At 38.6% G+C, this 26,519-nt stretch overlaps 1 protein-coding gene across 2 annotated transcripts in view; it reads right to left on the bottom strand.

Annotated features, from left to right (window-relative positions):
- IQCH (IQ motif containing H) overlaps window positions 1-26,519 on the bottom strand; it is a 296,182-nt gene that overhangs the window by 100,928 nt on the left and 168,735 nt on the right. For both annotated transcript variants that reach the window (XM_053596183.1, XM_053596184.1), the window contains 4 exons: window positions 21,733-21,816; window positions 17,409-17,584; window positions 11,730-12,002; window positions 5,695-5,886 (listed from right to left, as the gene is read on the bottom strand). In XM_053596183.1, coding sequence (XP_053452158.1) covers window positions 5,695-5,886; window positions 11,730-12,002; window positions 17,409-17,584; window positions 21,733-21,816 — 725 coding nt within the window. The remainder of the gene's footprint in view (window positions 1-5,694; window positions 5,887-11,729; window positions 12,003-17,408; window positions 17,585-21,732; window positions 21,817-26,519) is intronic.

The raw sequence follows: 26,519 nt of genomic DNA, 5'->3' as shown, positions 1-26,519 counted from the left end.
TTAAATTGAGAAAGGCATTGAAAATCTGTCACCCCATGAACAACCAAAGGGTGATATCTAAAATTCTCTCATCACTAGGTAAAGGGGTTGCAAGAGCTGAATCTTAGAAGCCCCCTTCACTCCCACCCCCCACAGGGCTCCTCCTCTGCAACTCAGGGGTATGTGTGTTGCTGGCCCCCTATACCTTTAAGCCTGGTGCCTTGTGGGAAAAGGCCAGCAGCTCTACTGTCATCCAGAAAAGGATGACGGAGCAGTGGCTGTGGAGTTCCAGAGACATTTGTGTTTCCCACAAGTCACTGTGGAAAGCAGAAAACTGCCACAAGGGCAGCACATGGTAAGGTCACAAAGGCAGAGGCCCAGGGGAGAACACTTCCCCAGGATTTTCAAACATAAGGGTCTTTTCTAAATGGATTCAGCTCAGTGTGGCAAAAGCCTTGGGCTAAGAGGAGTCAGACGTGGGTTCAGAGTTAGCTACAACCATTTATTAGTTAGCATCAGTTTCTCCAACTGTTAACAGAAAAACAATACCTTTCTTACCAAATTGGTGTAGAGGTAGATGAGTAAAAATCTGAGATTGAATGAGATAATTCGCGTGATGCGCTTAGCACAATGCCTGGCCCTCAAGAGGTATGCTACAATGATATTAATTAATTATTACCATTATTAAGAAATACAAAGAAATGTCAGGACCTTAACAGGGTATCCATGGATCTACAAATTGCTTAATTTCCTAGGTTCCCAGTATTCTGGCAACTACTAAACATGTAAAGACAATTTAAATAAGTCAAGAGTTTAAACAATAGGGTGGCACCTGTGGCTCAAGGAGTAGGGCGCTGGTCCCATATGCCGGAGGTGGCGGGTTCAAACCCAGCCCCAGCCAAAAAAAAAAAAAAGAGTTTAAACAATAAAAATAGCTATGAAAAATAAATTAATAACCATTTATATGTAGTTTAATGATTAGGAAAAATAATATCCTAGTTTTTTTTCTTAACCTAGAAAACCTACTAGATTTTTTAAAATGCAAAGGTCTTATGTTTTTGATATAAAAGACAAACAGTAAATAAAGACATGAAAAAGGATATTTCTTACTCTTACTAGTAATTAAATAGTAGCAACCATAAAATATATTTTCATATCTAAAAAAATTTCAAACACTTCATACTATCCAGTGCTGGCAAGATTGTGATAAAGCTAGTATGCTTATTTCCTGCTACTTGCTTTGGAAATTGGTATTACCTTCTTAGAAATATGATAATATGTTACAAGAGCCCTAAATATTCTTCTTCTGGGTCTTTCTCCTAGGGAAATAATTCAACAGAAGCAAAATGAAGTATTTACCAAAACCAAACACAAAGACAAACAAATCTTTCCTCTCTCCTCTGCCTTCACCAACACCCCCCCCCCCAAAAAAAAAAAAAAAAAAGAGAGCTGGAAATAGCTTAAATCTCCAACTTATTTGGTAGGCTATTTTGGAGTTAATCAGTATGAGGGAATATTATTCAGCTGTTAAATGTGAAGACTATGTATAAACATAGAAAATGTTTAAAATCTGATGTTTAACATATACACTACTATTATAGATATGAGAAATAAATACCACATATTTGGAAATTAATACACAATAATGCAAACAACTATGTTTAGAGAAAAGCAATTATGCACTTATTTGGTTAAGTATTTCTTTAATCCTGTTACATTATCTTTACATTTAAAAAAAATTATGTGATATAAGACAAGGCCTCTTTGAGATCACCTAATAAATACCAAATAAATTCTACACAGGACACCAAGCTCAGCCATCCTACAGTGGCTCCCATCACCCAGTTACAAGGCCAGTCAGAATGGATGAAAGCCTTCACAACAGGGGAGAAGTGGAGAGTTCTAAGGCATGAACTGATTGCTGGTTCTCTTTTGTATTAGTAACAGCATATTTTGTTTGTTGACTTGGTTCCACAAGGAGGCAAAATAGCAACCATGGTTTATTCTACCTTTTCTAGGCTTGAGTGACTTGAATTAGGGTTTTTTTCCCTTTGGTGATCCCACAATTAATATAAAATGTCTAGCAAAGCAAACCAAAGTACAAGTAAAGGGAAAACTGCTCTTGCAAAGGGCTGAAATAGCAATATTTAATAGCAGCATTCAAGAACCAGTTCAATTTCCTTTTTCTCATTAAGTGGTAAAATAGTGATGCCAAGACATCTACATCCCAGACTCTCCAGGGTAATGGAGGCCCAAAGACGGGCTGCCCACAGAAACCCTAAACTACACTGACTTGGCGCTTTACACCGAGGAAGTGCTCCATAAAGATTTTCTTGCATCACCAGTAGCATCGCTATTACTAAGCCAATGTTCCATGAATTGGGAAAAGGAAGATTTACCCTTTAAAAATAAAAAAAGGCCAGGCACAGTGACTCACGCCTGTAATCCCAGCACTTTGGGAGGGTGAGGAGGGAGGATCACTTGAGGCTTAGAATTTGAGTGAACTTAGCCTGGGCAATAGTGAGACCTCCGTCTTTACCCCCAAAGTAGAAAAATTAGCTAGGCATGGTGGCATGTGCCGGTAGTCCCAGATCCTAAGGCAGGAGCCCAGGAATTCAAGGTGGCAGGGAGCTATGATTACACTTCTGCACTCCAGCCTGGGGAACAGAGTGAGACCCTGTCTCTAAGAAAAAAAATGCCACAGGAACAAGTGGTACCACAGTTAAGGTCTACCCAGCCTACACTGCCTTAGGTGAGTGGAGCCCAGGAAGGTCTCTTTCCTACAGTGAAAGGAAAGTGTGCCTTCCTTTCTTTAAGCCTTTATTCCTAATAAATACCCACAACTGGGGAATGGGAAGCTTGGAGTTGTGTGCAAATATTTGAATTCAATAAACCTTAACAAGCATTGAATACTTAAGTGAATGAGCTTCCTGGAACCTGTTCAGGAAAATAGGTTTTATTAGCTAGCAGGATGAAGAGAATGGGTTTGGTACCAAGCCACCCAGAAAAAATGAAGGACAGCTGTACTCGTTTTCACTGTGGCCATCACATAGCATTCTGCTTTTCCTAAATTACCTACATGTCTTTACTGATTTTTTAAAAGTGTGAGTATAGTCTTTCAGCATCTGTTGACCCCACGACTTAGTTTTAAATCTGCACTGCAACTAGTCAGATAACTCTGGTTCTAAATACAGTAGAACTTCCACAGTTGACCATCTCCCTACACTGACCACCTCCTTAAAGTTGACTAATTTTCATAGACCGGACATGTGCCCCATGTGCATATCAGGCCTAGTTCCTTATGTTGGCCACTTTTGTGTGTTGATCAATTTGTTATAGTCCCTTGGGTGGTCAACTTACAGAGGTTCTATAGTAGATGGAAAAAGAGATGCTTTTTATATTAGATGCTTGAGTTTACACTGAATTCTGCCTATCTCTGAAACCAATAAGATGTAAGAGAATCTCAAAACAGTTTAAACTCCCATAAACAGCACTGTTTTTAATCTGTTGCCTACAACAAACCAATGAGAAAAATCACGGTATCGTGTCATAAACTGCTATGCAAATGATGCTATTTGTAAGTATTAACATAATTTAGTGCTTACAGTCATATTCTCATTTCTAATAATTCTCCCAGAATGGAGTTTTTCTCTGGACTTTTAGCCTGCAGGATAGTCTTTCATCAAGAAGCTGAAATTTTTAATAACCTGCCAACATATGTTTTGTATGTGCCAGGCTAGGCTTGATGATACAACATCTTCATTATCAAAAGAAACAGGTCTACAAACTGTAATAGGACATTAAAACATGCCTGTGCTCATAAAGTAATGCTTTGATGTCTAAGTGTACACCATTATGATGGTCTTCTGGAACAAAGAAGAATTCTAATCCTAAATTTTCAATAGCTACACTCAATGGAGATTGCAGCTCACCTCCACTTCGAATGTGATTTCACTTTGAAGGCAAAAGAATGTCAATTGTCTCCTATTTTACAATAGCTTTTCTGAACTGCTTTATTTTTATTTTTATTTTTGGCTTCTTATCATACCACAGCTAAGGGCAGGCCCCAGACCCAGATTGTAAAAAAGATTTGTGAATAATTATCTTTTCCTTATTAAGATTTAAAAAATGATTTAGATAGAGTATTAATTATTTAAGAGCTTCACATTTAATAACATTAACAACAGTGTCAAATGTATTTGGTGCCAATTTAAAATGGTATAGTTTAAAATAACTGAAATTAAATAATGTAAGACTTCTAAATACAATTCAGCCAAATGTCAGTATTTAAAAATTGTTTTAACTTTAGACATTTCAAATTTATCATAGTCTAGTGTCAGAGGAATTCTTTAAATATTATTTGTTTGAAATATGGAGGCCAGGGAACACTTTGCACACTAACCATGTCAATCTTTTAAATAAAAAGTCATACCTTTTATGGCTTCATCTCAATAGTTTTGCTTTAAAAAGAAAATTCTATACAATGTGAAATAACATTCAGTTCAAAAAGAACACAGGGAAACCTCTCTGGGTCTCAAAATTAAATACATTTTCTTTGTTTTATTTTTTTTTTTCTAGAAGAGTAATTCATGTTGGTATCCTTTAAATAATATGTAAAAAGCTGGCCATGACAGGTACTGCATTTAGTCCATTTACTGATGGAGGAGGGAAAAAAGCCCAGAATAGATCATGTGGAGAACAGTTACATTTGTCAAAGGGAACTCTCTCTCCTGACTGTTCTGTGGATTTATTCATCATTTCACTTTCCCAAGAATAATGTGGTTTCCTCTAGCGTGCCCCTCCCTTTCCATCACTTGTGTCTTGATTCATAGACTTCTGCAGTGGGATGCTCAAAGCAGATGCAAATCACTCTGCACAGCCCACTACGTAAGGAACCAGTTCAGGGAATTTGTGCCTGAATTTTCCTAATCAGTTATGCTCTGACCAGTAGGACAGCCAACACAGAGATTTGGGATTAAGAGAAGCCAAGGCAAGTCTAGGTCTCTGGATGCAAAGTGGAACAGCTTTTAAAAAGGCAGGTATAATTTATATATTAAACATATAAAATTAATTATTATGCAGATTTGGAATGGACTGAGAGGTTGTATTCTAGAATTCATCCCTCCACCAATACGCAGGGGAAAAGTCTATACGTGTCTACTCATTTGCTAAGATGTCTCACCCACAGCTCAGCATTTGCTGGGAGATTTCCTGGCCTGAGTTGTATTATTTTCTCAGCATCTCCTAGGGACCAACAGTTACATAAATTTCCTTGAATTGTCTTCAAAAGCATACGACCGCTGACAGAACGCTGTTATACATCAGCTTCCAGGTGACAACCATTCACTAATAGAATTTCTATCTCATAATAAAATACAGATAGCTTAATAACAACAGATGTTAGGAGCACATGATCAAGGCCCACTTAGGGCAAGTGATGAGATTTGGTCATGTTACCTGAATATGATAAAAAAATTACTTCCTAATTATTATAATCAATTTGAAGATGTGAATAAAGACTTTTAGAGCCCAAAGAAGAAACATCAAAAATAACCTAATCAATCCCATTCATTTTGTATATGAGAACTAAGGCCCCCCAAAAGGGTGCTGCTGGTAGGTGACGGAGCTGAGCCCAAAGGAAACTTCTTTAGCCCTTTGGTTCATCTCCTAACTGTTCACAGACCCTGGGGATTGAAGTCATCACCGAATACTCACTTGTGCCCATTTCTTACTCCAGTCTTTGGGGCCATATCTCTTACTCTCCTTTAATACCCAGTTGTAGCACTTTAGATAGCAAGGAATGTCACAAAATGCAGTCCCATTTCCTTGGAACTCATAGTCCATTTTAAAGAGCCAGCGCTGGATTTGTAGGTGATCGGTTATCAGCTGACTCAGCTGTTCCATCATCTGTGGGGCCCAAGAGACAGCAACATTTAATACAGCTAATTTCCTGGCATTCCTTTCTTATTGTCTTAATTTAGTTGTACTTGTTATGTGTCTTTATGTCAGATGGTGTGTTCATTTAGTTATCTTCTAGTTATTAAGACAGATTAACGAAGTTTTAAGTGATGTATGTGTGATGTGAAGAAACCATTAACAAATGAGACAAAAGACATGTTTAAAAGGATTGTCTTATTTATGAGAACTTCTGAAATGAACATTTTTCTGGCTTTGAAAGCAAAAGAATCTTATACATCTGCAATTGAATCTTGATATTATTTTTCAGAAAATTATCCATTTACTTATTGATTCTTCAAAAACATTTTTTTCTTATAGTTTCAAGACTGTAAAGACTTAATAGTCCTGAAGATTTATAGTCTTGAATACTTTGTTTGGAACTTTGTTGAGCTTTAAAATGTCATAACCTACAAGACATTTAATTTTTTCCTCATTAGAACACACACAAAATACATTTACTTGGCTGGTCAATTGGCCAAGTTTAATACATATGATATGAATAAGTGCATCATAGAATAAGACACATAAAGGAGAAAAAATATTTATGAAAGCAACCTTCCTGGAACACATACCCATCCTGGATTTTATTTGAAACAACATCCCTCAAGAATTAGGCTCAAATATATGGAAATTAAAGGGACAGAACAGTAGTCTAAGCTCTAATGTCAAATAAGGATGATAAAAATAATACCTAGGCTCTGTGCCTGTAGCTCAGTGGCTAGAGGGCACCAGCCACATACACCTGAGCTGGTGGGTTCAAGTCCAGCCTGGGCCTGCCAAAAAAACAATGACAACTACAACCAAAAAATAGCCAGGTGTTGTGGTGGGCGCCTGTAGTTTCAGCTACTTGGGAGGCTGAGGCAGGAGGATCACTTGAGCTTAGGAATGTGAGGTTGCTATGAGTTAGGCTTCACACCACAGCACTCTACCCCGGGCAACAAAGTGAGACTGTCTTAAAAAAAAAAAGTAAATAGAAAGTGTAAATGGGCTTGGTGCCCACAGCTCAGTGGTTAAGACGCTGGCCACATACATTGGGGCTGGTGGTTTTGAACCCGGCCCGGGCCTGCTAAACAACAATGACAACTACAACCAAAAATAGCCAGGTGTTGTGGCGGGTGTCTGTAGTCCCAGCTACTTGGGAGGCTGAGGCAGGAGAATCGCTTGAACCCAAGAGTTTGAGGTTGCTGTGAGCTGTGATGCCATGACACTCTACCAACGGCAACATAGTGAGACTCTGCCTCAGTAAGAAAAAAAACTCCAAAACCTAATATTACTGAACTCTCAGGATAAGCCATGCCTTTGGCTCATATAAACTCTTTACATAAATTTTCTCATTTAATTCAATAACACATGAGGTAGGTACCATCATTAGTTGTATTTTACATGTCAATAAGCTGAGGCTTGGCTAATTTAAATAACTTATCTTCCGCCACATAGCATCAGAGTGGCAGAGGAGGAAGGAATTCCATCCAGGTTGCTCTGCTCCCTCCCCACGTGCTGCCCATCCCGATCTCGGAGAGGTGGAGTGAGATAAGGTGGAGAAAGAAGTCAGAAGCAGAGCAGGAGAAGCAAGTTTCTTACAGTCGATAAGCCATTTGGTGTGAGTCTGAATCAAATAAGTCTCCAGCAAGATGACTTAATTATAAGTAATACTGCCTTGGTAGAGCGCCTTGGAGAAAAATAACTCATTAGATTACAAAATGATTTTCCCCCTTATTTTCTCATTAGACGTACAGTCTGTACTTCCCAGAAAGCAACAAAGTAACACTAAGCAGGGCCGCGCCTGTGGCTCAGTGAGTAGGGCGTCGGCCCCATATACCAAGGGTGGCGGGTTCAAACCCCGCCCCCGCCAAACTGCAACAAAAAATAGCGGCGCGTTGTGGCAGGCACCTGTGGTCCCAGCTATTTGGGAGGCTGTGGCAGGAGAATTGCTTATTGATGTTGCTGTGAGATGTGACGCACTCTACCCAGGGCTATAGCTTGAGGCTCTATCTAAAAACAACAACAACAACAACAACAACAATTTGTTAACTAAAGATTATGAAAGGACTCAAGAGTTCTGCTCTCAAGTTGTATCTATCCAGCAAATCTTCTAGGAATGATATACTATATAGCAGTGCTGAAGAGACATCAAAATGGCCATACTTGGTGTCCTTGGAAACCCCACACAACAGTGGGGTATTTAATTAGGGGTAAAATGAAATTTTCTTAGCTCCCTAATTATCAAGTAGTTTCTATGGATAATTTGGGTGTTTAAATGACAAGTACTCTGTTCTCTATGCTGTATCAGCATGAACACAGCCTAGGAAGGTTTTTTTATGTGCCTTCCAAAGTTGCACCCCTCTTTGTCTAACGTGTTGAGAAGATTCTGTATTTAATTATCTTTTGCTATATTATGATCACACTTTGCAGAAGTAGAAATGGTCTTTGGGCAGTTAACATCAGATAATTTTTTTTTGCTAGTGTAAGAAGAGGAGCTCTGGTATAGCCTTTTTTTTTTTTTATTGTAAACTTGGAGGTTTCAACTACTAACCAAATTATTATCTGTTTCTTCCAAATCCTATTATTTGTGGCTTCTGAGAATCCTATAAATGGGTGTCTGCTGATAGATCCCCTATGGTAATGAAAAGGATCAATAGTATTGTACAGACTGTACCACTGGAAAGAATTATGTGCTATCTTTAAGTGAAAATTGAACAGTGCTTTAAAATAGCATCGCCATTTTTGATTATTTAACCAAAGCTGTCAATATTTCATATGGAACATACACCAGAAAGAAAACTTACACAGTTACTTTATGGATCAAAACAGGAAATACTCACTGCACTCATGCTAGATTTAAAAAAAGTAGTTAATCATAAACCAAATGACTTTATGCTATTTCCAAACATTTATCATTTTCTGTTTGAGTCTATCTGTCCAAAAGACAAATTTTTTGGTTGTGATTCATTTTACACTGGTAAAGAGCAGAAGCATAAAAATGATTATTGCTAAAATATAACTGATAGTGAGGAATACTTATTAATCTAAGTTAAAATAATCACAGCTTTCTTTCACCAGGTTCAAGTTTATGATATGCATTGGTAAAAACTCAGTGTTATTGATGCATCACCATCTGCAGATTCAAAATGCTAACATGTTCAGATAGATTAGGTAGGGTGGTCACTATTTAGAATCTCAATGGAATACTTCAATTCCCTTAATGACCTCAGACATAGGTTTTCTAAACTCCTGGAATAGAACTCAGTTAAAAATTGGTTTATTGTTATACAATTTGCACAGACCACAGGTCAATGATATACCTCAAATCTGATGTGGTTTTGAGGTTTTTTTTTAGCCCAACTTCTGAATACCAGCCCAAGAGAGAGGCTTTAGTGTTTTAAATGAGCCTGTACCTTTAACCACAATCAGAACATTAGGTTCTAAAGTATTTCATAGCAAAGACTGCCTGACTTCTCCTTAGTGAGGATGAAAGGGAGGCTCAATATAAATATTGCACATACATTTTAAAGTTTTGAAGTTACATATCAATAAGCTGCTATGTGTATGTGTGAAATTGTCATTATTTATTTATTTATTTTTTTTGAGACAGAATCTCAAGCTGTCACCCTGGGTAGAGTGCTATGGTATCATAGTTCACAGTGACCACCAGTTCTTAGGCTCAAGTGATCCTCTTGCCTCAGTTTTTCTATTTTTGGTAGAGATAGGGTCTCACTTTTTACTCAGGCTGGTCTTGAACTCATGAGCTCAAGCAATCCATTCGCCTTGGCCTCCCAGAGTGCTAGGATTACAAAATGGTCATCATTTAAAAATTTACTTCACCTGTAGTAAGTCTAACAGCCAAATATTCTACTGGGAAGCAGAGTCAAGCAATCTCCCTTGTTATCTTCAAATTCCAGTGGAAGTTAATGAATAATGACAACGGAAGAGCCCCATCCACTCAAGGGGTGCCTCTCTGGAATTCCACTCCTACCAAAATTGCCTGTGCCTTCCCTATGTTATCTTTAAGAGGAACTTCTGTCATGAGTCCATGTATTGCCCAAGAGTATCCTCACAAGACTGAAACACTTTAGGGAAATGTAATAAATTAATAGTATCTTCCAACCAATCTTTGCGAAGTGTAATATGTTGATTTCTAAGCTCAGTGGCTGTGGGTGCAAAGCATCACGAGTGGGCAATTGAGAGTAGGAGGGAGTCCCTAAATACTGTCCCTCACAAACTGCCTCCTTGTACATGGTCCTTTGGTTTCCTAAGACATGGGTGGAGGGGATGATTCGTAATTGGCTCAGAGCAAAGGTCAAGAGATGTACTAAAATCGAGGTTAAGAAACATTAACAACCACGTGTCCTTTAATTTTATTCATTATGAAAACAGATGGCAGTTAAATGTGAGAACACCTGCCAGAGCTAACTCAGAGAACATTTGTACTGGCTAATACATAGTTTGTCCATACAGGTTTTGCATTTCTTGATTTTTGCGTATCTCAAAACTTTTGTAAGAGGAGGGTAGAGGAATGAGCAAGTGGGGAGAGGGGAGGAGGGAGGGGAGTGAGGGGGTCATGGTGTATGGCACACCTCTTGGGGGCAGGACACAATTATAAGAGGGACTTTAACAAATGCAGTCTGTGTAACCTAATTCTTTGTACCCTCAATTAATCCCAAACAATAAAAATAAATAAATAAATAGATGGGGGGGGACCTCTCAAACTAGACTTAAGATTGAAAAAATCTTTGAGCCGGTTGTGGTGTCTCATGCCTGTAATCCTAGTACTCTGGGAGGTCAAGGTGGGTGGAGTGCCTGAGCTCACAGGTTCAAGACTAGCCTGAGGGAGAGCAAGACCTCATTTCTAAAAATAGCTGGGCATTGTGACAGGTGCCTGTGGTCCCAGCTGCTCAGGAGGCTGAAGCAAGAGAATTGCTTGAACCCAAGAGTTTGAGGTTGCTCTGAGCTATGATGCCATAGCACTCTACCACGGGCAACAAAGTGAGACTCTGTCTCCAAAAACAAACAAACAAACAAAAAAACAACTAAAAACAAACTTTTGTAATGACTCACATATAACCAAAAACAGTTTTATTCTTAGAGCCATTTCACTTCTCCTTTTTGGGATCTTTCCTTCTTCCCTTGCAGGCCCTTTAAGAGGAGCCAAAGTTTTTTTTCACGAAGCCAAGGATATCTGCAGCCCTCTGTAATGTGACCTGGTAGAGAGTTTCACTCTCTGGAAGTTTCCAAACTTGCTTCTTTTAGCCAAAATGGACGTTCATATTTCTTAGGTCCTACTAAATAACTGGCTAGCTGATAGGATGATGAACTAATCCATGTTAAGGCATTAAATATTGATAGGAGATTAGTCCAAATGATACATACATTTCAACAGAGTCTTCAATGCTTAATCCAAAATAAGTAAATATTTTGGAAATTCCAGCAATTTCTGCAAGATCAATAGGAAGATACTTTAAAACACGAAGGCCTATAGTAGATCCCTTCAAATCAATTCAAGTATAATCTCCATAGTTGATCACCTCCCTACATTGACCATCTCCTTAAGTTGATCTAATTTCATAGACCAGACAGGCACCACATGTACGTATCAGTACAGTAGGCCTAGTTCCTTATGTTGATCACCTCTGTGAGTTGACCAGTTTGTTACAGCCCTTTGGGTGGTCAACTTATGAGGTTCTACTGTATTCCACACATTCTTCAGTGGGTAGGGCTGGCTCCAGAAGACCTAAAGTTGTACAAAGTCAAAAGGATGTGAAATATTTTAACAGACCACTGTGCTCCCCACATACCTGTTGCTGATTGAAGATGTTAGACATTCCTGGAGGGACCGGCACATTGGCACTGTCAAAGACTCGTTTACTTCCAGACTTGGTAGTATAAAGATGAGCTAGTTCAGGCTCTGAGCCCAGGATGGGGATGTCTAACATGTCTGCCACGGCCAAATCATCTCTGTGGAGGAGCCCGCCGACAATATAGGCCTGCCTTCCCAGGATGAGATTTTTTATTCTTTTGATTGCCTTGGGACTGTACATCAGGTGAGTGGCCAGGCACATATGATGCTTCTGGGGGGAGACGGCATTATTCTTGTTAAAAGATGTCTTTTTCTAGTCCATACACCTGATTTATAATGTTACACATAATATATGCATTATTAATAGCAGGCTAGGTTATGACCTATCCTGTTGTTTAGCAGTTTAAATTGATAAAAGCTGTTGGGGTGAGGTTCCATAATCGCTCACATCTTTAGTGTGTGGGAAATAGGCTCTCTGGGAATAGAACTAATTACTACACATCTGTATTTATTTGATCCATGTGGAATTATCCTTCTGTCAGAAGGGAAAGAGGCTGGCGGCCTTCGGATGATAGTGATCCATCTCTGCAACACTTCTGGCATGGTTTAACACTAACGTGTCTAGAAAATCAATACAAAAAATGAAGAAAAAAGTCCCCCACCCAGCATTCTTCACTATACACATTTCATAATCTGGCAACTCTTTAAATGCCTCAGTAGGAAAATTCTTCTTTCCAAAATTCAACCACAGACCATTTCAGAAAAAGAAATGCTGTTTTATAGTGATTATCATGGTTCTAGTCAACAATTCTGGGAAGGATTCATGACTAGAAAATTTTTGAAAATTTCAGCAAGACACATATTCATTTTACCACGAAAATTTTTTATTTGTTTTTTTTTTTTGACTAGTTTAGACCCAAATAAGCAATATATGTGGCTGTCTCATTCAATTAAATAAATAATTCTGGCATGCCTAATAGGGGCAGAGGACAGAGCCAGATGGTCACCACATACCAAAACTAATGAACAATCACGTTTCTGCCTTCGAGGAGCAGGGACAGGAACATAAACAGTTGATGCAGAGCTGGCACGAGGCAGATAGGGCCATGAGGAGCTGCAGGGGCCTCAGAGACGTGGAGAGAGGGGAAGAGGCCATATACTGGTGGAGACAGCCAAAAAGGCAAATTACCCTTTCTTTTTGTGCCTCAGTTTCCTCATCTGTAAAATGAGTATAATCATAGCACTCATCTCCTAGGGATGTTGCGAGGATTAGATGAGATGATGCATGTGAAAGCACGTACTGAGTGTTAGCTAGTATCATTACTCTTCCCACAGAGGTTGGGGTTGAGGTAAAGTCTGAAGGATGGGTAGTATTTTATCAGATCAAGATGGGCATGAGAAAAACAGCACTCAAGGACAGAATACAAGAACCCAAGACGGGTTTCACTTCCTCTAGAGAAGAGGGCAGCACGGAATACAGGGAAGTGCTGGGGCTTTGAACCCACATAGATCTAGTTCAGAATTCAGCCCTACCACTTATATAAGTTACATGAACTTGGGCAAGTGACTTAGACTCCCTGAGCCTAAGTTTCCCAAATACCCATTTGCTTGGTTGCTCTAAGGCTTTTAAAATAAGATTTTGAATGTAAAACACTTCCCATGATGCATGGCATTGAGTTAATACAATTGTGATTATTATTACAGAGAAAAATCCTCTTTTTAAAATAAAGTCCCTAAAATGGCATGCAAGTAATATAATGAAAATGGAGTTCCAGAAATTTTATGAACTACTGCCTACTCCCTTAATTTTAGTGAAAAATTACTTAATTCAGCATAAAAATGTAGAGAAATGCTGAGTTACTGTTTCGAAGACTGTCAGACATATCAGTTTACAAACTGTTGGAGACACTGGAGACTATATAGTAACTTCTGGGTGGGGAAGAAAGAGAACTGGACAGGGGGCAGCCCCTGGATTTCAGTCCTGCCTGAATTTGTAACTTGCTAGGTGATTCAGAAAACTTGACCTTTCTGAGTCTCGGTCTCTCATATTCAAATAAGGGGTAGGATTAGAAAAGTTTCTAGGGTCCGTATAGCTCTGAAATAACTTTCCCTTTAAAATCAGAGCTCTTCTGGATTTGTTTAATTGGAATAGAGTTTCTTCTAATGATGAAAAGTTCTGGAAATGGATAGTGGTGATAGTTGGACAATAATGTGAATGCACATAATACGACTGAACTGTACACTTAAAAATGGTGAAAATGGTAAATTTTATGTTTTGTATATTCTACCACAATAATAAACGTCAAAAAAGAGAGCTTCCCTGAGGAGATTTCTATGATTTACCCTATGGGGCCCTTCCTCCAGATTAGGTGTTTTATTCTAAGGTCCCTAGATCTATGCAACATGCCTTTTCTGCCATAATTTTAAATCCATTTTTAAAACATATTGCTGAGAATGCAGTCCTAGAAAACACAATGTTCCATTTGACGATGGCTATGATAGCACCTGGTGAGTTTGTGTTTCCCATCTGGTTGGTCGTTACTTTTCCCTCATCTTTATTTTACTCTTTTCCTTTCCCCCAAAATTATTCCAATGAGGAAACATAAAAAAAAATCAACTGTCCAGGAGAATTGGTGACCTGAGTTACAATGTTCATGGTGGGCTTTTCAGGGCACATATAGGAGCAGTCCAAGGTGGCAATCCTCTCATGGCAAGGTCACAAGGTCAAATGACATGCGTTCTCTCATTTGATCCATACCACACCGTATCAATTAACAGTCCCTATTCTGGAGATGAGGAAATCGAGGCCCTAGTAATTCACCCAAAGTCACAAAGCTACTAAACAGCAGAGGCAGGATCCAAGCCCAGTTAAACACAGTTGGTATGCCACGGCTGCTACAATTTCCCCATTTTATAGAGTAGTGAAGTTCTGGTGGATTTATGAGATGGGAAGAGGGGATGACAGATGCAGCAATAGAGCCTAACTTTAAAGTTCTGAGCACATTTACAGCCAGGATGGATTTCTGTATCTTCTAGGTTTGCTTATTTCTATCAGCAAGTACTCTACCCAAATCTGTGTACACACACACACACACACACACACACTTAGTTATTTTTTATCCAACTCTGTATTAATGTCAACTGTGGGCATGCCTTCTTTTCCAGGCAAGATGGACCATAGCATTGTGCTCAATATGGGTTTAATAAAGATTCAAATACGAGTGAGTGAGGACAGAGGACACATTAATGACCAAAGGTCTTATATGACCATTTGGAGCAAATCAGTATCATTAAATCCAGCTCATGAATTAACACAGATGACAAAAGAACCTAAAATATTTCTAATTCCATTGCATCGTGGCTACATTTCATGTATCGTCATTGATTTTTTTTTTTTTGACCTGAGACAAAAGGTAGTTGTTTAGGATGTCTTCATAAACATTAAAATGTCCCAAAATAGACATGATGACTTTTAAAAGAACACATTTATCATTACAAATTCAAGGATTGTTAGTAATTTGGAGAGATGTACAAACAGATTTTTGGCACGATTTAAAAAATCTCCTCAAAGCTATCCATTTACATGAAAATCAGCACTGATACAATCTCTCAAATTCATTAAAAAGAAATAAAGCCATGGCTCAACATGAGCAGGAATGTATTTGAAATTGAGAATTTAATTTTTGAATTTTAAAAGGTGATTGCCTATAAGTGATTAATTACTGCAATAGTTTAAACTTGAACTATAAGAAATATTACAAACTCAAAACCTTGCCTATTTGTTGCTACTCCAAACAACACAAACATATCCTATGACTGTAACTCTGTGTGTCTGTGAATGTTAATGGCCTATCTCCTGCTGGAAGCTGAAGAGTGGACTTGTTACGGTAAATGTCTTAGGCAATAGGATTATAGAGTTGGAGAGGACTTTGAAATTATCTAATCTATCAGTTCATTTTATAGATGAAGAACAGAAGACCAGACACGTAAAGGAGCTTGCTCACAGCCACAAGGTTTTCCTGGAGCAAAGCAGTCATTCCAATTCATGACATACTGGGGTAGACTGATTTTGTTTCATACTCTAGTCCTACTAGTAACCTTGGACTAGAGACTGAGTCTTAGTTTCCTCGGCCATTAAAAGAGATTGATAATTTCTGTCTTGTTGTATTGTTCTAAGGATCAAATGAGAAAACCTATGCTAAGCTTATGGTAAATGTCAGTTTGCTCACTCTCCTTCTCCTAAATCTACCACCCCTCCCCCATTCTATACCTCTTCACTGTAGATGAGTATTTCAGATGTGCAGAAACGCCTTACTAGCAGATAGGAGGTATTAGCTCAAATTTCTGGCTGGAGAAATTCAGGAATTTAACTAAACACTAATTATTTCCTTGCTTCCTAATGTGCACAATAACTATGCCATTGAGGCCAAGAAATAGTTAGGAAGCACCAAAGAAACCCTTGCATCAGTGGAGCATATTGGAGGGGTCCCACGAATACACATAAGTGGAGATGATTTGTCACTTTCCCTTTCTCTTGCTTCCCCAGTCCATGGCTTTGCCTTCCTCTTTTAGAGCCAACCATGGCAATGAAACAGAGCTCAGGAGGGGGCCTTTGGAGGAATACTGAGGTTTCCAGTTACAAAAGAATAAAATCCTCATCTTTGTAGAAGAGAATAAACCCTGATGAGAATTCACTGGGTAGACCAGCAATTCAGAAATGCTATAGCAACCCTCCCTGGGCTTGTCAGGCCTTTTCTCAGGTCCCATCTCCTTCTCCCCACTTCTATGTCAAATCATTGTGTATCTAAAGTGCTAATGGGCAGTAAACCAACACACAGATGCTTCCTATGTAAAGTATACAATTAGTTTCTCTTGTAATAGATGGTTGACTTTGGGGCATCTCAGTTGTAAATGGAGAAAGGTTATCTTTATCAGCAAATTCGGAGTATTCAATTATACAAAAAAAAAAATTCTCCCCCGAGTTACACAGTTCATTAGGTATTAAATGTTGGTTGTTGAATGTGGAAAATTTAAGTCCCTGTTAAAATGTAGAAATATTTATTTCAAGTCATTTTTTTATACTCCTTATTCTAGAATGCTGCCCTCTCAGTTCTACGAATTTCATATAGGTTCTTGCTTAGAACTGGGATTCCACTCAAAACTCATTCCATTCACTAAAAGTTGCATGAATTTAAATAAAAACTGGATGTTGTTCATTATGAATTATGCAGTGTAGTAAATCATGCCAAATTCCCCTGAGGGAAAAACACCATGGAGTAACAGGGTATAGAATTGAGAAAACAAGAGCCTAGTCTAGATTCTGTTCCTAGCCAGCTTTGTGACTGTGGGCTGGCCCAGCAATTCTCTGCCTTGGTGTTCTCTATACAAAATTAAGGAAAAAGAATGGCACATGTAGTAAATTCACCTACTTGATGGTACCACTCAATAATTGCAATTAGGCTTCAACTACAGAGAAACTGGGCAGAGATAGCTCAACGAAGTCTGGAAGTTAAACTGAGATATTTATTTCGTAAAGTCCAACTAGTGGTCTAAACAGTAAAGCTGTTAAACTTGCAATAATATTTCACTGATGTGTACCAGAGCGTTGCAAGTTATACAATTTCCAATTTAATTTTACTGCATCCCTGAAGCCGTAGTAATTAGAAGACAAACTCACAGGGAAGATGTTTATAGCTTCAGGGGTGATAATTTTGAACCTGTTCTTCAGGTCACTTCTATCCTCAAGGTTTCCCGATTTGACAGCTGCGTGCAGACTTAGGATTTTACCGTAATACAGCATTAACTCCTCATTCATATAATGGGAGCAGATGTAGATGACATTCACATTGGCATCTAAAACAACAGGCACAATGTTAATTACTGGTATAAAGGTAAATGACATTATGAACTCTGGTATCCAATTGACATGTAGTTTAAAATAAAGAGCAGATCCAAAAGCCACACAAAGTTAATTCAGATTGATTGTGTACAATCTTAATTTTAGCACTCTAACCAGCCTTTTTAGTTTTTAGCATTTCTCTAAAGAAAAGATAAATAACACCATCCCCAACAAAATAGAAGCAATGATTGCTTCAGGAGGACCGTGAGGTACCACTGAAATGGACTGTCAAATAATACATAGGGATTTAGCCACACAATTCCCATCAACATCAATGGGAATTGCATACTACTTCAAAAATTTATCCCATTAACTTCAGTAAATTATAAAAAGAGCTATTAACTTTAGAAAGCTGATGAAATTGCAATTTCATTTTCGGTCCTGACTTGACTAGGCCAATTCAGGGAATGTCCTGTCCAAACAAATGGTCTGATTAAGACCATAGCAATGATTATTTCAGGAAATCAACCTTTCCACTGCTCCATTCCTAAAGAAGAATCTATTACTTAAATAGTACATCTACTGATTCTTGGTTTAAAGGAAATACTTTCTTACCTACTCTCCTCCTTAAGATGTGCTTTTTATAGGTATATAGAAAGAAATCCTAATTAAGTATCTGATCTAAGTGGAATAGTGAGATGAGATTAACCACTCCATGCTGCACAGTATTTTACAAAGTAGGAATGGGAAATCAGCAGCCAGAGAAGTCTTTCATTCACTCACAAAATAGTTGACCAATCTGTAGAGGAGTTTGCTAGAGACAAAGAGAAATACAGCAATGATGGTGGGCACAGTGAAGCATGCCGGCCAGGTACTTAAGGAAGCTCAGGGGAGGAGTACTAGAAATGTTTTCTTGGGCAGGTAGGGCCAAGAGAGGATTTTAAGACTCCTCTGTAATTCACAATTGCCAAGATGTGGAAACAACCCAAGTGCCCATCAACCTGTGAATGAATTAATAATCTGTGGTAGATGTATACCATGGAATATTCAGCTGTAAAGAGATGGATACTTGACATCTTCTGTACTAAGCTAGATAGAACTGGAGAACATTCTCTTTGGTAAACTATCACAAGAATGGAAAAGCAAGTGTCCAATGTACGCATACTAATATGAAGCCAGTGGATGAACTAATTCATACCACGCAAGGAAAAACTCAATTTAATTCAAGTTGGGGGGAGGGAGGAGGGAGAGGGAGAGATTGGTGTGCTCTCACCTAATGGGCACAATGTAAGGGTATGTAGAAGACCTGGGTGCAGGACACGACTACAACAGGGACCTTACCTAACAAACAACAAAGAGTGTAACCGGATAGTCTGTGCCTTCCTATTAATCTGAAATTTAAAACAAAGACTTCTCTGCTCAGTGTGGCAGAGTATACGGAACATAGATTGATTAAATTCTACTTCAGCTGCCTTAGGGCCCTGGGCACATTATGAAACCTTTCTAAGCTTTGATTTCTTCATCTATAAAATGGGGAATAAAGGCATTTGGGGCGTGACTTTTAGTATTAAATGGAAAGAGTACTATATAAAACAGTACCTCGTGCAGTGTCCTGTACATAATAAGTGCTGAAGGAACAGCACAGATGCATGTGACTGGGCAGTCAACAGTAATTCCCTACCCCGCCCCCCACCCTGTGCTTCTTTTGATCAATGCCTTGAGATTTAACACTATAGTGTCCTCTGTTGTTCCATCCTATTGTCTCAGATTTATTAATCTTGTTTTGTCAAGCCCCTTGAAGGCAATTTTTATACCCTTTCCTATATTCCCCCAAGCTCTGGTACTATGTGGAGTACACAGAAGCCACTCAGTAGATACCTGTGGGCTGACCAAAGGGATTTGGGAAACAGATTCAGAAAGTGGAAAGTTTTATATACTTAGAACCACAGCACGCAGGAGAAATCTCCTCCAAGATCTAGGGGTGATGTTGTCCAAACAGCTCAGTGCTAAGGTCACACTAGCACTCCATACATGTAAATATTTAAGCAGCTCCCATTTGATTTTGAAACCAAACAACCACTGAGGGGACAGTAATTAAATAACTTGCCTTCAGTTGCTGAATGAACAATTTAGTTATCCCAAGTTTTATTTGGAAGGAGAGACTCCTGTCTAACCAAACTATATTAGTGGTTTTAGAACTAAGTAAGTGGTTTTTTTTTTTAAGTATAAAAGAATAGGGGCCCAAAATCAAACAACAAAAATAACTTAATACTCTAGGGAAAGAAGAATACATTTTTCTCTTGGGAAGAAATTTCTAGGTTACAAATAATAACAAATCAGGTTGCTGATTTCACCTTTCCTATTCATTTCTGACAAAGGAATATACCTCACTAACTCTAATATCCAGTATTAGTGTAGTTTTACCATGAATTTGCAAATGTTCAAAATTAATTGACAGGTAATTTTAGAAAGGAATTGATATGAAACTGAAAGTTGTTTAAATCAGCCAGTCTCTTGCTGAACTCATCCAGGAATTAAAAACATTATCTATTGGGGTTTCCCCTTGACAACCATGGCTTCACAGCCAGTATCTGAGGACAAGTCTTACCACTTGATTGGATTATCATTGTTTCCCCTGAATAAGTAGAAAAAACAAAAACCTTTGGTATCATTTAATGCAATAAAAAGGAGGATTATTTATTCTTCCATAAGATTATTACGAATATTTCTAGTTTTTCACAAGAAAGTATTTTTTTCTTTTCTTTCATCTAACTACTATTTCTAAACTTACATCACTCCTCTTGAAGAGGTTTTATGATTGCTTTGCTATATCATGAAGACAGTGTACCAAGAAAAAGCATTTGGTTTATAATTTCTCAGAAACATTCTTATCAGCAAAATTTTCCATGGCATGTGGACACAGACTGAATTACAGAATTGTTTAAAATAGAAGCTTCATACCTTCAGGTCTTCCCAATAATGAGAACCTTTTGTAAAGAAATTCTTTGGTGATGCTTTGTACTATATATAGAAGGAAATATAAAAAGCTAAAGAAAAAATTAATCCAAATAAATTAGAGTAAAGTCTGCCCTCTGCTGCATTTCAGCGGTTTCCAGCCTTAGGTTTTTAGTTGAAATAGTTTAGCACTAACAAATCAATCTCCAGTCATTAAGATTTTCTTTTTTTTGTAATGCTGAAAAATAATATTGGTGCCTAGATAACAGATTAAAGCAATTATACGATTATTATTTTAGGACATGGTAAATTTCTAGTACTGATATATTTTTGTTATCAAATGGCATTTATAAAATAATAATGATTCTGAAATATATATGAGTCATGTAAAGTATGACATTTCAGGGAGCCAGCTAAGTTGGTCATTGATAATTTAAAATCCTTCCTTGTTTTGCTTAAATAAGGGCCAAAGCAATTTTATTTTAACAAAACAAAGAAGTTATCGTTTGATAACTAGTAAGGCTCTCATTTTTGTTTAATCCTGAATTTTTGCCCAGTACTTCACTGATTCAATGTTGTTGCTAAGCCTTTGCAACCTTTATTCTTTAAACCTAATCTGAATCCTGGCCTTGAGCGGTGTTAACTTAAGCCATCACATTCAGGCTTCTCTCTTTACTGGCCTCAAATCAGTGTCTGATTAACAACTGACCAAACCAGTATCAGGTTTTGACTTTTACAAAGATATAACTATCACTCAGTCAAGGTAGGCATTCCTAAAAATTCACTCCATTGGGTACTTCATGTTGTCTAATAAGATGCTCTATATTTAAATAAAGTCTTTAACCTTCATTCCCTTTTTACAATGAAAATACAATGCTCCATTTTCCAGATAATATAATAGACAATATTGACAGAAATATAAATTTTTGACCTCACTCACTGTAAGATTCAGTAAATGAAGAAGATTTTGGCCTACAGGAGAGAAATTCTTATCTAAATCTGCAGCAAGAATTTAGAAAACTGCCTAAGTATATTGGTAAAAATGTCACTTTTTGTTCAAGTTGACTTCACTGTAAATCTGGTTTTTTAAGACAAAATATTTATCTCCTTGTAGAGGAAAAAAAAGATAAGCAAAAAAGTAAACATTTTATCAGCACCCACTGATAAACATTCCAAAGAGTCATTTGTGTAAAACTGTTTACTGTACCTAAGATGTCACACAGTCTGCCCAGCTGCATGTTCTGCAGTGTGTCGAAATCGGCAATATGTTCTCGCACAGGCTGGGGATACCCTAAAAGGCAAAGAAGGTGTCAAATTCCAGAAAGAGCGAGTCGATGTAGCCAAACGGCACATGAGAATTTCAAAATATCACAGTCTACATTTCCAGTAAAAAACTTTCTCTCAAGCAGAAACAATCCCACTCCTTAGAATGAGGTCCTGGCTTCTCGGGAGAATTTAGCATTATTCTGGAAGATATGCTGAGTGGCAGATTCTGCAACAGAGAGGTTCGTATTTCTCAATACCAACAAAGGAGGTGAGAATCAAAGTTACAAAAACATGGAGAATTGTTCTGACATTTAACATGAATGCTTCAAATGACACATAAGAAAATTATGCTCAGCTTAAAAAAATCGTTTTGACTTTTTAACTTGTACTTTCTATGGGGCATTGCAAAGACGTGATCCAGAATCATTCTAAATTGACACTCAGACTTCGGGTAAACCCCCTGGCTGTCAGAAGCACATATTTAAGTAATTCTAATATTGAAGAAATACTCTTCTGCTCACAGACGAAAAGAACTTTTCATCTCAAAGGCCAGGAAAGGTTAATGCAGTTACTCTGTCACTACTAATAGAAGCCCTGCAGTTTGCCTTCCCGCCGACTGGGAATAGCACACAAGGAAAATATATATGGATTAGTGTGGTCCAAACCCATCCCACAAAAGAAAGAACAGCAGCAACACTTTCTGCTGGTGTTTCAGGTCTTTCAAAAAACTGGATCAAAACATAAACTTGAAAGGCATGCACCTGACGAGCAGGTATAATTGCTTACACAAAATTCAGCAACTGTAGGCTTAACTTTCTTTCTTTTTTTTTTTTTTTTTTTATAAAATCGCTTTTCACATTTTGAAGAGATGCTTCAATGCCTCCTTGTGGTTAGTGAGCCCAAACACATCTTTCAAGTTAAACTGCTATAGATAAAGTGATTTTTTATACTACATCTTCAAGATGTGACACAGATTTCCTTTCAGCACAAGGAAAACTATAGCAATTCAGGCAACAGAGCTTCAGACTAAATGAATTCTGATAATTAGCTCTTTGCTTTGATGTCAGTGTTTAAACACTAGACGACGTCTGGAAATTAAATGAGTTTCCAATTCATGTAAAAGTCTCTCTTTTGCTTTATGCATATGGATTTAAGAATTAAAGAGGCAGAAGGACAAATGGGCTGTTTGAGTCATTTTTGAAAAACTATTAATCTCTCAAATAATTTAGAGAACTATGCCACATAACAAAGCTAATATAGACAGTTGCAATTCCAATGCTGTCTTTATGTACAATTGCGACATACAACCTTCGGATTTTGCATATGTAATTCTATCTATATTCAGACAAATGTTTAGAAAGATGTATCGTGAATAACTTATATAGCAAGACTAGTAAAAGGCAGGGATAATGACTAAAGAATAAAGTGTGATTAAGAAAAGTGCCTGAGAGCATCCCATGAATGTATTTCCTTTCAAAAGTGAAGATAAAAGGCAGTATAAGGTGTCTCATTGAGACGATGTCCAATTTAAAATATAAAAGATGTCTGATCACATTGCCACCTCATATGCAGCACATGAATCAGCAAGCCTGTGTTTCATTCAAATGCTTGAAGTGAGTTTTCCAACAAATGACTTGGTTGGTACCTCTGTTACCACTGACCAAGGATGCATATAAAATGTCTACATGGAATTATGATAGAACTGTATACTCAGTTAACCCTACAAATAGGCCCATTTTAAGGAAGTGTATATGAATCTCAAAACATTATTATAGGGGATCATAGGAAGTAACAGATACAAAAACATTTTGTGAACTGTAAAGTGTTGTATCAACATAAGATATTTTAACGTTACAAGTTATGTGCACTTCCAAGGCACAAAACAACAGCAATGACAAATTCTGTGACAAGCAACAGACCATTCATCATGGACAAGATGGAATGTCACGTACATTACCATCGGGGACATGTGTTGATACGCAGGTGAAGAGACCTCATCAGTGCTGGCAGCATACATTACAATAATAGTGACTTAAGTAAGAAACTATCAATAAGGATGTCGTGGCTTTGGGGAGGGGGTTCAGTGAACACTCCCTGTGTTAATGAGACATCACACTTTGGAATATAATCTACAAAGACATGGTTTTTTCTAAATGTCAGACGAGGAACACTGGGGGAGTTCTGAGAGATTGTCAACCCCAATTCTGTCATTTATACATACAAATAAGGAAACTCAAGGTAAATGCCTTGTTCCTTGATCACAGAAACCCACAATTATTATATAGTTTATAGAGACTACATATTTAACTCTTATAAGAAATTTAGTTACATGAAAGAAAAGAGAAGATAAGACTTTCCAAGAGTGAGCAGAAAATACCTCCAGAAGAGACAAAGAGCCTTTGGCTCTCTTCTCACTTCCTTTTTTTTTTTTTTTTTGTAGAGACAGAGTCTCACTTCATCACTCTCGGTAGAGTGCCGTGGCCTCACACAGCTCACAGCAACCTTCAACTCCTGGGCTTAGGCGAGTCTCTTGCCTCAGCCTCCTGAGTAGCTGGGACCACAGGCACCCGCCACAGTGCCCGGCTATTTTTTTGTTGCTTTTTGGCCGGGGCTAGGTTAGAACCCGCAACCCTTGGTATATGGGGCCGGCACCCTACCCACTGAGTCACAGGCGCCATCCACCTCACTTTTGTTTTTAAATGTTGTAGACAGAATAATGGCCTTTCAAAGATGTTTATGCCCCGATTCCCAGAAAATGAGAATATGCTGGATTATATGGCCAAGGCGAAATAAAGTTGCAAATGGAATGAAAGTTGCTAATCAGCTGACCTTAAAACAAGGAGACTACCCTGAATTACATGCCCAGACCCAATATAGTCATAAAGGTCCCACAAAGAGGAAAAGGGAGGCAGAGAGCAGAGTGGACAGGACTCTCCTGAGCTGCCAGGTGAAATCGCCATGAGGGGTGCCCGCCCATTCTTTCCTAAGAGGTTTCTTGATCTCCCTTCACGGTCATTCTTTTGCACCCTTTATCCTTTTCTTACTTTGTTATTATGCCTTTTCTGGCTTGCTTGTTTACCTTTGTTATCCGTTCTCCTCTCCCCTGTATCACTCCCGCTCCTGCAAGCAGACTGTGAGCTACGTTAGAGCAGGCACTTGGGAAATCCCCAGTCGAACAAGTGAATGAAATGTATGTGAAGCCCCTACTCAGAGAAGACAGAGAATCTGTCATTTAAATTCTGTGCCCTTTCTCCAGTTTTCTTATTATTTCCTTCCCTCCTTTCAACTCTTCTAAAATTGGGTGGGTTCTCTGATCTGGAGAATTTCTGGAGAATTCAACGTATCAGCACAGAATAAAATAGCACTGGCAGAAAGGGGCACCCTCTCTTCATCACTCTAGACAAGAACATAGCCTCTTTCCTCATGGCCACCCCCACCATTCACAAAATAGTCCTCATTTGATAGAATGTTCCATCTTTCCTCAAATGAGTATTTGCCAAATATTATTGCCCCATTTCACACCAAAGAAAAGCTGAGAGCTGCCTCTCCGAAGTTATTCAGCTACTACTTTTGGTCCTCTGTTGAACCGAGGCTGATCATCAAATGGCTACTGGAAACCATTTCTCTGTCTTCACTTCTCCTCCACTGCCACATCCCTACTCTCACATAAACACCTATCAGATGATGCGAATTGCTCTTTGCGTACAGCAAACTAGCTCTGCCAGGACTGGCTTTTCTTTCAAAGCAGTTCAGAAATCGGAGAACAAGTAAGGCCATTCTCAGGGACAAAGCCCCCTTGGAACTGCTGGTGTCACGGTGACAGGCCTTTGATATTGCAGCAGAACACATGTTCTGGACTCCTCGGCTTAATACCCTGTGGTTGACTGCTAGTTTCTTTTGTCTCCCAAGGCAGGTGAGAGGTTAACAATAGATCCTGGTGACCAAGTGTTGTTCACCGGATCCCCCTGGCCTGAGATGGTAGTCACCCATCCCTCCATTTGACGGTTTGGAGTGGTAGCTCTCAATCATTTCTTCATTTTGTAACAAGTGACCAGTGATGTTCAATGCATCACAGCTTCACGGTGGTATATGCAGGGTCACAGTAGGAGTGGCAGTGACTCTATCCCTCTCTCTTCTATGTTTCTATTAGAAAACATACTGGGGCGGTGCCTATAGGTCAGTCGGCAAGGGCGCTGGCCACACACACAAGGGTGATGGGTTCAAACCCAGCCTGGTCTGCTGAGTAACAATGACAACTGCAACCAAAAAATAGCCGGGTGTTGTGGCGGGCGCCTGTAGTCCCAGCTACTTGGGAGACTGAGGCAAGAGAATCGCTTAAGCCCAAGAGTTGGAGGTTGCTGTGAGCAGTGACGCCACAGCACTCTACCCAGCATGACAGCTTGAGACTCTGTCTTAAACAAAACAAAACAAAACAAACAAACAAACAAAAAAATGAAAACATACTGGTTGCAAGCTGAGCAACAGTGACATTAATACAGAATAATCTGGAATTGCTCTAATTCATGAAAATCTTTGCTATTCTAATGGCAAAGGAAGAGGACATGTGACATACCTCAAAAATAAATGCACAACAGCATTTTGTTTCTCTTTATTTTTGAGACAGGATCTCACTCTGGTGCCCAGGCTGGAGGGCCATGGCTCACTGTAGCGTCAGGCTCTTGGACTCAAGTGATCCTCCTGCCTCCGCCTCCTGACTAGCTGGGACCC

The sequence above is a fragment of the Nycticebus coucang genome, chromosome 6, assembly GCF_027406575.1.
Source record: "Nycticebus coucang isolate mNycCou1 chromosome 6, mNycCou1.pri, whole genome shotgun sequence".
Lineage (NCBI taxonomy): Eukaryota > Metazoa > Chordata > Mammalia > Primates > Lorisidae > Nycticebus > Nycticebus coucang.
Note: the sequence above shows the minus strand (reverse complement) of the source record. Positions and strands in the feature narration are given on the sequence as shown.